The sequence below is a fragment of the Lithobates pipiens genome, unplaced genomic scaffold, assembly GCF_037356315.1.
Source record: "Lithobates pipiens isolate NorthernLeopardFrog02 unplaced genomic scaffold, aLitPip1_a1.2 Scaffold_8, whole genome shotgun sequence".
NCBI lineage: Eukaryota > Metazoa > Chordata > Amphibia > Anura > Ranidae > Lithobates > Lithobates pipiens.
Genome location: NW_027507903.1, coordinates 277,722,327 through 277,735,085, shown reverse-complemented (window position 1 = coordinate 277,735,085; position 12,759 = coordinate 277,722,327). Strand labels below are relative to the sequence as shown.

General features: G+C 41.3%; 1 protein-coding gene across 2 annotated transcripts in view; it reads left to right on the top strand.

Moving 5' to 3' along the window:
- CFAP54 (cilia and flagella associated protein 54) overlaps positions 1–3,822 on the top strand; it is a 538,848-nt gene extending 535,026 nt beyond the window's left edge. For both annotated transcript variants that reach the window (XM_077472059.1, XM_077472058.1), the window contains exons 68-69: positions 2,928–3,002; positions 3,275–3,822. In XM_077472059.1, coding sequence (XP_077328185.1) covers positions 2,928–3,002; positions 3,275–3,394 — 195 coding nt within the window. In that variant the 3' untranslated portion in view covers positions 3,395–3,822. The remainder of the gene's footprint in view (positions 1–2,927; positions 3,003–3,274) is intronic.
- The last annotated feature ends 8,937 nt before the right edge of the window (positions 3,823–12,759 follow it).

Genomic DNA, 12,759 nt, shown 5'->3' with positions numbered 1-12,759 from the left:
GTGCAATATTGGTAGTCATATTGCTTCAGTAAACGTCTCTGGTATGGAAAATTTTAAAACATGGTACAGCAGTCCAACATCACAGTCAGGACAGTAGAACCTTGTTTCTTTTCGAATTTTCCTTCCAGTGTCATCACGCTTAGAGCAGCAAACGACACACATCCTTGTGGGTGCTGCCTTCTTTTCTGTTGGTGGAACGTGGTCCATAAAGTGCCGACCAGTCAGGCGTTCCGGGTTCACAACGCCAGCAGCACGACGGCCAGATCTGTTTACTGTCGTTGGTGTTTGGTGCCTGAGGAAAATAAGTTCGGCAACTTTCCAAACAGAGTCCACATGAACAACAGGCTTGTCACTATTTTTTTTTTGAAGAATGAAAGCATTCCACAGGCACTGCTCCAGAACGTGCCTGGAGATTTTTTTATAATATTTTTTCTGTTGCTTCCTCATGGCTGGGTAAAAAGTCATGGCCTGGTCAGCACGGTCAACACCTCCCATAGTATGGTTGTAATCCATCATGACTTGGGGCTTCAAGATGTCTTTTCCACCTTTTGTTTGTACCAGGACAGTAGAGGTGTTGTGAATGGTACTCATTAGGCACACGTCTTTTTTGTCGCGCCATCTCAGTGCCATCATTTTTCCTTTTTGCCAGGCAACTATTTCTCCTGCCTTGAGCTTTTTATTGACAAAGGTTGGTGGCAAGTCACGCCGGTTAGCTCTAACGGTCCCGTATGCATCTGTTTTATGCTGCAAAAGGAACTCATAGAGTTCTGGAGAACTGTAAAAATTGTCTGTGGTTACACAGTAGCCCTGATTCAGCAGCGGTTCAATCAGAGTAAGCACGGAAGCGGTTGCCAGTCCATAGTTACCGAATCTCTCATTGAACTTGGTTCCTTTCCCGGTGTAAAGTATGGAATTCCATATGTACCCAGTGCTGGATTCACAGAGCACGAATGATTTTATTCCAAAACGTGCCCTCTTGGACGCAATAAACTGTATCCAGTTGAGTCTTCCTTTGTAGGCCATCAGACTTTCGACGATACTGATGTCTCTGTCGGGTACATAGGTCTTCTGGAAATTTTGCTGAATCATTTAGTAAAGCCCCCAAATCTTTTTTAGTTTTGGTGCTGGATGAGAAGTCTCGTCGAATTCCTCATTATTCTCAAAGTGCAGATACTTCATAATAAGCAAAAATGTGTACTCCAACTTGACGGTGCCAAAAAAAGGAGTTGCTAGCAATTTTTTAGTGGTCCAGTATCACTTCTGCAGGGGTTTCCCAACCACTCCCTGTAGAATTATGAGGCCCAGAAACTTCCAGATGTCCTCCTTGGTTACTGGTTCCCACTTTCTGCTCCTTGCAAACCTCTGATGCGTAGTAGCTTGTTGTTCGTGGTACCGATTTGTCTCCATAACAATTTTTTCTATAACCTCATCGGTCAAAAAGAGTTGGAGATATGCCAATGGGTTGTCATCCACATCCACTTTGATACCAGGTGTTCCAGTAAATGGATATCTTGGGGGCGCTGCATGCTCCGTACCGCAGTCAATTGAGCACCAAGTCCGCACATCACTGGGCAAAGTCGCAGGCTCATCGCTAAAATCGCTTTCCGTGCCTGACGACGAACTTCCCCGCGCTATCACTCACTTCTGCAAGCGATTCTGTATCGCTGTCGCTGTTTTCAAATAGGTCATATGACACTTATGAGGTAGAGGCGCGCTTTTTTGATGCCATGGTCGCTCTGCAGTTTCCAGACACAAAGTACAGTAAAACTGCAGGCAGGGGCACTGGATAAAGCAATGGGGGCAAGCTAAGGTCAGTTTTATTTTATTTAGAAATGTAATCCAATAGGATTACAATGTATCAGTATGATTGTGTTTTTAACTTTTTGAATTTGGCGCTGGTTCCACCTCCCTGCGTCGCTACGCTCGCAGGGAACGGAAGCCAGGGCACACAGTGCATCGGGCGGAAGGTCCGGCTGCCGTACACTGCGGGGATACATCGTGGGATCCCGGAGATAAGGTAAGTTATCTCTTTCTGGATCCAGCGATGCAATCCCGAGTGTGGCTCAGGGTTACTGCTAATGGTACAAAAATCTCACCCCGAGCCACACTCGGGAATACCGTCAGGGGGGTTAAGCTGTCCCTCCCATCTTCTCTGTGTCCCCATTGCAGCCTGAGATAATGTAGACTGGCTGTTCTCATATAATGAGCATGCTCCAGTTTCAGTTCCCTTGTAAGTTTTTCATTCCCTCCTGTTTATTACATGTGCAGCCAACATAACTATAGAATTACACATATGGGCGTTTAAACAATGGTAAACGACACTCCCCACCCCTCTCCTACATGTCCTCTTATTGTTAAACACTATGGGTGCGGGATTAATATGCTGATTGATTACATTCACTAAGAGACTCACAGTAAAGCTTAGTTTTAATAAATCAGTATTAAATATATCAAATGTAATAGCAAATACCTGTGAACTGAAAAAAGAGCCTTGAATACAGATGCTACCTGTACAAAATAAAAGCTACACCATATTAATGCACAAGAAATACACTTGATGTTTAATAAAGATGTATAGGGAGCTGTAAAATTGTTTTTTTTTATTTTTTTGTTTTTTTTTTAGTTATGATGTGTTTTGAATTGCTCTTCTGAACCAGGGCTATGCAGAGTCCTTCCGAATCATGGTTTTACAGACACAGACTCATACTGTAGGGAGCATATCAGCAGAATAATAGAAGCCCATCCCAAGGATCTTTCTTTGCAGAAACCAAAGAACAGGGAAATATCTTTTGAGAAGCCCTACAGCTGTAATGTACTAGGATTAAAAAAAAAACACAAAATACAGTACAATGTTTATCTATACAGTAAGTGAGTGGTGCTCCCCTGTTTCTTATAAAGCAGTCATATTATCTTTTTTCTGTTTACAGACAGCGATCTTGGAATGCTGTTCTGAAGCTCAGTGTTTGCTTTCTTCTGCTTTTGATCCTCGATCGGTAACTCAGGTATATTTTCCATTCTAAATATCTTCATAAAAGTAATACTACAAAACAAACCCTGCATAATTGTAAATGGTACACATTCTGTAATTGAATTATTTACTGTTTTTCATAAATTTACTTAGTGAGTCTCACTCTGTACTCCTCTCCGTTTGGTAGGTATTGCAGCAAAATTTTTCTTTGCGATATTAATCTTCTTAAGTGAGAAAATGGATGTGATGCTTGCCTATGACAAGAAAAATGATTCTCTCACAGCTATAATTTCCTTCTTTTCACAGGCTCCATTTGACATCACTTTGCCATCATTAATCAGGCTGGAGAGAGTCTTTGACCTGACTCACGGCTGTATGTTAATGAAGGGAAGCCTGTTAGATTGGGTAATGTCACAGTTTACCTGAGCTATACTATGTTGTCACTTTTACTTATTTTGTTACCTTTTTTTTAGCTATCTAAGATTTTTTTTAAATATTTGCTATTTTTTCTCATGCTAGATTTTTTTCACTGTATAGCAAAATATTTTTTCTTTTTTATATTACATTGCCTATCGGAAAATATCTGATAAAAATCAATCTTATTGTTTCCTTTTAATTTCTGAGACCAAAAATAAAATTTACCAGCTGTAAAAAGTTCTAGAAAATAAATAAAATGTGTTTGTGTAATGTAAAATGCTTGAAGCATACCTGTCATGGACCACTATTGTAAATAAACTGTCTGCAGTTCATACTTGTATCGCTACCAGGAGTGTTCAAGAGCTTGGAGCAACTGTTTTTTCTTAAGAAGATTTAAACCATATGAATAAAAGGTGACTCTTATATACACTCCAAAACTGGTGTAGTTTGTTCCAACCTCTGTCACTGTAACTTTTGCTGGATAGCTTGGACTACATGTAGAGTAAAATATATAAAAAAACATGGTACGTAAAAAAGGAATCAATATTTTGAATTCTATCATTACACATCATTATACATTATCATGCCTTATTATGTTGTTTAGAATGAAACTTTTTGCACAATAGTGGGCCTTAATGTGGACCGCAGGTGTATTTGAAAGGTTTGTTTTTTCACAACCCCCACTTCTCAATTCCAAATGGCTTAAAAAGCCAGTTAAGATGAATTTTTTTCCTAAAAAGGAAACATACATTGACTCTGGTTCTGTTGCTTTCAAGAGATTATGGTGAGGTCACCATGCCTTCAGCACGTGCTGTGCACTCACATGACACATGACTGTGCTCCAGCCCATTGCAGGAGTGCATTTTCACATAATTTAGAGCACCCAAGTCTACCAAGAAGCACCATGATGTCTCAGAAGTGTTGGAAAATAGGACAAGCTAAGATGATTTTTTAGCCAACCTTTTACAATTTATTCAATCTATTTGTATTTGGCGGGTGGGTGAATAAAGCAGACTTTCCATTTTTAAGTGAGCCAGGAGCATACAAATGTGGAGACCCCAAATTTAGGTCTGGGGTCTGGTATGCCTCTCCCATTCCACTGTGCTCCTAACTTCACAATAAATTTCACTTACCAATATAATCTGAAATTATAGGGGATGGACGGTGCTCTGTTTTTTGCAGTTGAAAGTCTATTTTTGTACATTGAATACCCTAAGATCTAGGCTCCTGGGGCACGCAAAGGAAAATAAATCAAGACATCAACAGTAAATCAGATATGTTCCAACAGGTATTTAAATAACTTTTTTTTTTTGTTTATTGATGAATTGCTCATATGATACATACAATCATTGCAGTATAAAGTCAAAGACAAACAATACATACAGTATATGTCTTTGTAGGTATACATAGTGTCTGAGCAATGCCAGAAGATGCAGATGATAAATTTCTTATACCCCTTCCATCCCCAAAGAAGATAAAAAGGGGAAAGGTAAAAAGAGGAAAGGGTCTAACCAGCACTTCCAAACTTTTATGATAAAACAATGTCATACTTTTCTTCTAATATGTAGAAAAATATGTAGAAGAATACGTATCGGCCTAAACTGAGGAAAAAAAATATTTTTTATATGTTTTGGGGGGATATTTATTATAGCAAAATGTAAAAAATAATGCGTTTTTTTTTTTCAGAATTGTCACTCTTTTTTTTGTTTATAGCGCAAAAAATAAAAACCGCAGGGGTGACAAAATACCACCAAAAGAAATCTCTATTTGTGGGAAAAAAGGACATCAATTTTGTTTGGGAGCTATGTCGAATGCCCGCGCAATTGTCAGTTAAATCAATGCAGTGCTGAATCGCAAAAAGTGCTCTGGTCAGGAAGGGGGTAAATTCTTCCGGGGGTTGAAGTGATTAAAGAACTTTAAGAACTCAAAGCACTTCAAAATTTCCCCCTGCCAATGTTCAAACAAGTTCATCTAGGTTAGCTGAAACAGATCGGAAGACAGAAGGTAACAACGCTGCACACTGAAACCCAACCACTATACGGGGCATAATCATATAAATAAGCCCCATAGGCAGGGCGAAACACATCAGAGGAGCATAGGCAGGAGGAGTTCAGGCCTTAAAGCTGTATCTTTATCTTTCTATATAGTGGCTGGGTTCTGGTGTGCATCGTTTCTACCTTCTGTCTTCCAAAAAGGCATTTCATCCTAATGTCGGCTTATTTGAAAAAAAATATGTATATTATTTAGCAAACAATTAATAAAAGTGCACTCAATAAAAATCTGTAATGGCTGAGTCATAGTAGAACTCCTCCAAAATGGTCCTTATTACCCGACCAGCGCATGATGATGTACGTCGACAGAATGGCACGGGCAGGCATATTGGCGTACAGGTACGTCCAATATTCAATGCCGCCCTGCCATCGGGAGCGCGCCGCCGGTGGCGCGCTCCCGCGCTGGTCGGGACCCCCGTGAGTCCGGTCGCGGGACCCGCGGACTCGATCGCCGCAGGCATCCCCGCGATCGTCTCACGGAGCGGCCGAATGGAGGAAATGCTGTGTAAACAACATTTCTCCATTCTGCCTAGCAACTAGTGACGCTGATCTCTGCTCCATGTGATTGGAGCAGAGATCAGTGTTCACTAAATGAAAGCCCAACCCCCCCACAGTTAGTAACACACCCCTAGGAACACTTAACCCCTACACTGCCACCCTCTGGTTAACCCCTTCACTGCCAGTGTCATTTACACAGGAATCACTGCATTTATATAGCAGTGATTACTGTATAAATGACAATGGTCCCAAAAATGTGTCAAAAATGTCCGATGGGTCCCCTACAATGTCGCAGTCACAATAAAAATCGCTGATCGCCGCCATTACTAGTAAAAAAAATAATAATAAAAAATTATTAATAAAAATGCTATAAAACTATCCCTATTTTGTAAACACCATAACTTTTGCGCAAACCAATCAATAATCGCTTATTGCGATTTTTTTTACCAAAAATATGTAGAAGAATACGTATCGGCCTAAACTGAGGGAAAAAAATGTTTTTTTATATATTTTTGGGGGATATTTATTATAACAAAAAGTAAAAAATAATGCGTTTTTTTCAAAATTGTCGCTCTATTTTTGTTTATAGCGCAAAAAATAAAAACCGCAGGGGTGATCAAATACCACCAAAAGAAAGCTCTAGTTGTGGGAAAAAAAGAACATCAATTTTGTTTGGGAGCCACGTCGCACGACCGCACAATTGTCAGTTAAAGCGACGCAGTGCCGAATCGCAAAAAGTGGTCTGGTCTTTGACCAGCAAAATGGTCCGGTCTGCAAGTGGTTAAAATCCACACATGGCTTTTCTTCAAGCAATAGCCATAATGTCTCATAATATGTTCAGAAAAGTAGTTGTAATGCAGATAAGATAAAAAGTAACACGCTTGTCTCCAGCGATATCCAAGGGTTACAAAGAATCCATAAGAAATTGTGCAATATACAATCCTCCTAGTTTACCTGTAATTCCACAGAAATCAAAGGATCTGTAATGTGTAAAACAGCTGCATGTTATAATACATTGAAACATTGTCCCCTGATTTTTAGTTTAGTGGTATGCAGGAAGGCAGGTGTCCCAGCATCAAGACACCACACACAGACACACACACACACACACAGCCAGCAAGAATGGAGTTGCTGCCAGCCCGGGCACCTACCTCTCTGCATGACACTGTGGCAAGTATCAAGAAAATTTGTAAGGATGACCCTGTGTTTTTAAGTTTGATACTTTCTATCTCATCTACATTACAACTAGTTTTACAAATATTTATATATATATATATATATATATATATATATATATATATATATATATATATATATAGGATACGTTATGTTTGTTGAGATCTACTATTAGACGTATACCCTAGAGATTATGTTTAGATAGAAATAAAAGATAAAATAGAAAATATTTATAAAACCGCTGCTAATTCTGCAAAAGGACAACTGACACAGCAGTTGAAATATATGCATTCAGAACTTTAAAAGTCTTGATAAAGTTACAAAGAACAGCTATTCAAATGAGATACACCTCAATGAAGATAATTAATTACTTATAAAGAGTTAATAAACTGATAAATTATTGATGTACTGCTGTTTAATTTCTACTAAGACAAAGCTGCTTGCAGTGCATTTTTAACATATACATCAAATGCACCTGTTTCTGTGATTAAAGAACACTTTAAAATTAATGAGCTACCTCTTTTTTGCAGACCAGCAAAATACTTGATCGTATTAACTTTGTTTTGATTTTTATAAGAGGTGTCCTATCAATTATCAGTTTATATGAAGCACAATGCCAAGGAAATGTTATTTAATAAAAATTAGAACTGCTTGCTGCATTGTCTATTATATATTGCTACAACTGTAATAATGTGATAATTAGAGTGTGTATGTGGTTTGAAGAATTAGGGTATATGTATAGCCATACATGGGGATGATATGCTAAAGACAAAGGGGCTGTTCACTTTGCAAGTGAGATTGCCCCTCAAGCGTATTGTGAAGGTTTTACTTCACAAAGAATGCCCAATCTTCTTAAAGGAAACCAAAAAAATAAACAGCATTTTTGATTGCATATGATTGGATCATGGAAATCAGCAGAGCTTAATCTCATTCATTAAGGTCTTGTGCAAAGTCCTTTGAAAAAATTCAATGTACCTTGTAAAATTAACAGCCTAGTCCCATTAGTAAATCAACCTCATAGAATTTTTTAATAGTATTTCATTTTAGATTGAGTAAGGAAGGGTTACACCCCCTTCCAGGTAATCTCCCAACATGATAAGATACAGGCAACCAGAGTAGCAGCTGCTCTTCACCAAATAACATTGTTTAGAAAAAAAGAATATGCCCTTGGGACTTTAACACACATTACATCACACATTTGTTAATATAAAAAAAATATATACTGTATTCTACAAAAAAAAAAACTAAAATCATCATATATGTGCTAAAAACCTATGTAGTAGCTCTGATAAACCCATAAATATGATCCCCCACATATAATTCATCCATAAAAAAGCATGTAATAACAGCCAAATAAATGAACATAATAGCACCAACATGTGGTTCAATCATTCCAATCCAAGATCTTCTTCAGGGACTCTCGAAAAGAGGGTGATCTAAAGCTTCAAATTAATAAACACTCGCCCGCCAAAGCATCCTTAAATACAGCGATATTCACTATGGATTCCTGAGCTGAGGTGGATAGGGGTGTCTTCTGGGGGTACACGGGTGATCATATGAACAACAGAAGTGGCCACAACGACCCATAGGAAGGCCAAATGACATGGAGACGCAAAGGTATGGTATTCCTCTTCCTTATTTGAATGATGGTTGCACATGGATCAATTGCCAAAAAGTCCACCGGGATTTTACATATGTTCAATAATATGTTGAGGCCATGAATCTCTCCTTAATTGTATGAAGGTCCCCTTTAGGATCCACCAAAATGAAGCCTCCAATCCCCTAGAAATATCCACCACAAACACCATATCCACCATGACAGCACTCCAAAAGTGATCTATTTAACAGACCTTAATGACATCTGCTCCTCTTCTACCACTTGGCCAATCAGATAATATCTCGTCTTCATTGAAAACATTCAAGGTTCAATGAATTCTAGATTCAAGTAACAGGGGTGTAGGAGCAAGCAATACTTGTGTTCAGTGCACATAGGGAAAGTCGACTGAGCACCTTCCGGAAAAGAACACTGCTCACTGTATCTAGCATAGGCTACAAAAGGGAATTCCCGATTCACCACTGGCCACACAAATGTGGCATCTGGATAATTCATTTACTCAAGCTGGCCCAAAGTGAGTGTTTAAACTAATCTCAGCAAGTATTTTTAAAAGAGACACTGTCTCAAGCCGTCAGTTTCAACAAAAATCTTCTCAAAAAAATGATGTGTGAATTTAACATATTTTATGCATTTTGTATACCAGTAAAAGTCTCCCTTGTGTAGACAAGAGCTGCACAATGTTGGTTGCGAGGTCAGCAGCCCCAGCAGACTCAGAGCTGTCACTTGAGTGATATAATATTCGCTTTATCTCCTGCCATGAATGCTACATAAAAGGTTATGTAGGGAGGTGAAGGGAGGGGCTGAGGAGCTGAGACCCATTAGACACTCCCAGTGGAGGAGAGGGCTTGTCAGGAATCAGCGGCAAGGAGACCAGACACGTAGCTACACCCAGAAACTGAGACCAAGCAAACAACGTATATATCCTTAAAGTGATATTTATTATTGGTGAACACACACCAATAAACATACACAGCAACCAGTAAAAACATAAACCACTCCAGCAAACAAGAACATAAATAACTAATAAACCTAACTACTAACTATATACAATATATGTACAATATAAGGGACAAAGGTACAAGAGCAGGGAGCAGGAGCATGGCAGAGGGGTGCAGGAAGGATCAGGATACAGGAAGCACAAGGATCTGGTAGCAAAGGGACATTCAGCAGGATAGTGACGCACTGGGGGAAGGGAGGAGCAGCCTTAAATATCCACCTGGCAGCTGAACCCTGGTGTCACTGATCATTCCAGCCTGCTCGCTCTTGGGAGACACCTGCTGGTGGACACTGGAGCTGCAGCAAACAGCCCAAAGCAGCACAGTGCCACCAGCAGGTGAACTCAATCCTAACAGACACCCCCCCTTAAGGAGTGGCCTTTGGACGCTCTAAACAGCCATAGCTGAACCAGTCATCAATTACATGAGCCCAGAACAAAAGTTCCCCATAGACTCAAGTGCCAATTTCAAAGTGAAATGTAATACTACCAAGATCCTGCTGGCCAGATTCTCTGAGATGTACAGCATTGGGTACTTAAATTCCCTCAAAACAGCAGGTACCCCCATGCTGGGGTTCTACGGGTCATTTGCATACTTATCACTGGGGGCATGTGACAATACCGGAACCCAGACACTGAAGTGTCTCATCATAACCAAGTAGCTTGCCTGGTTTCCAGGACTTGCTGTGAACATGAAAAGCCACTTTGGTCTCTCTGAGGCACTGGTTACCCAACCCGGGGCTCCTAGTATACCCGGAGCTGTGGCAATCGCATCCAGGTCATGGCAAGGCACAGATTGTACTCTGCCATTCCCAGGAGCTTACCACAACCAGGGCCATGAAGGCAGATGCAGCTACCAGTTGCCAAGGGTATGTTTGGACCACCAGGCTTTGGCGCCATAGGAGTAACACACTGCCAGAGGGATTCAACCGAGGCAAGCCTCAAATGAATCTCAGGCCAAGCAGGTGACCCATATAAGGTATGCGAGGACTTGGAGCTTTCAGACCCATTAGCAGGTGGACAATCAGCCTTTGCATGACAATCCAACTGAGCAGCTGGCATAGTCAATAGAACCTGGCGGGGTGGTAGGGAGAAGATATCTAAGATCATCAATGATAGTCATCGGACAGCAGACCATCAGAGGCAGGCAGATTGTTGGGCACAGGATGTCCAGAGGCAGGCTGGCAAGCAGGAAGAGGCACATCAGGCTGAGCAGTGGTACTGGTATCAGCATAGTCCAGCTGGGTGGCAGGCTTGGCAGCAGATGGTAGGTCACCCACAGCAGGCAGCAGCATGGTTGAGGAATGGACATCAGAAGGCGAGATCAGCATGAAGGAGGACTAGACACCATCGGAAGGCGCATCAGCATGGAGGAGGACTAGACACCATCAACAGGTGGCATCAGCATGGGGAGGACTGGACACCATCAGGAGGCGGCATCAGCATGGAGGTGGACTGGACCCCATTAGCAGGTGGCATCAGCATGGAGGAGGACTGGATCACATCAGCAGCAGTCATCAACATGAAGGAGGACTGGATCGCATCGGCAGCAGTAATCAGTCATCAGCATGGGGAGGACTGGATCGCATCGGCAGCAGTCATCAGCATGGAGGAGGACTGGATCGCATTGGCAGCAGTCATCAGCATGAAGGAGGACTGGATCACATTGGCAGCAGTCATCAGCATGGAGGAGGACTGGATCACATCAGCAGCAGTCATCAACATGAAGGAGGACTGGATCGCATCGGCAGCAGTAATCAGTCATCAGCATGGGGAGGACTGGATCGCATCGGCAGCAGTCATCAGCATGGAGGAGGACTGGATCGCATTGGCAGCAGTCATCAGCATGAAGGAGGACTGGATCACATTGGCAGCAGTCATCAGCATGAAGGAGGACTGGATCACATCGGCAGCAGTCATCGGCATTGAGGAGGACTGGATCGCATCAGCAGCAATCACCATGGAGGAGGGCTGGGCACCATCAGCAGACAACTTAGATAGGGGCAGAGTTATAAGAGCAGGAGAAAAATGTTGTTTCTTTTTGGGCTTAGATACTGAACTCCTGCACATTATTGCATTGTGCTGACCACAGTGTACTGCTGATGGGAAGGTAGTAGCAGTACTGGGGAAAATAGAGGAAAGAGTAGTACAGGAAGAGGCCTAATAATATACTTACATAAATGTGAGGGGGTGTACTCACTTTTGTGAGATATTGTACATGAATATCTTTTTTAGTCAGTGCTTTGTTTGCTGGTTATTATTACCTCTCAGCTCACCCTTTTAAATTGAGATTAATACCGATTATTAGGGATGAGCTGAACTCCCCCCTGGTTCGGTTTGCACCACAACATGCGAACAGATAAAAAATTTGTGGGAACATGTGAACACCATTAAAGTCTATGGGACACAAATCAAAGGTGTTCATTTTAACGGCTTATATGCAAGTTATTGCCGTAAAAAGTGTTTGGGGACCCAGGTACTGCCCCAGGGGACATGTATCAATGCAAAAAAAAGTTTTTTCAGCAGCACGGATTTTAATAATGCTTAAAGTGACACAATAAAAATGAAATATTCCTTTAAATATTTTGCCTGGGGGTCCCCGTAGTCTGCCTGTACAGTGGCGCATCTTTCTCATGTGTTTTACTGTGCTGCAGCAAAATGGGAAGGAAAAAAAAAGGAAAAAAATGATGAGCGAGCGGGGGCTTATCAGAATCTGGAAGCCCCCTTTAACAAGGGGACCCCCAGATCCCGACCCCCTATGTGAATGGGTAGAGGTACATTGTACCCCTACCCATTCACCAAAAAAAGTGTCAAAAAAGTAAAAACAACAGAAGACAGTTTTTGACAATTCCTTTATTTAAAAAAAGTGTCCCGCGATGTCCATCCATCTTCAATCATGGCGCCTGACGGACTTGAAAAATAGAGAAAAAAAAGCTCCTCCTCGATGGGAGGCGCCCGCTGACTTCTGTCTCTAGGCTTTGACAGCTGTTATATAGGTAAGAGCGGGGCCACCTGGTGAAGATCAATGTGCTGCTGTTAC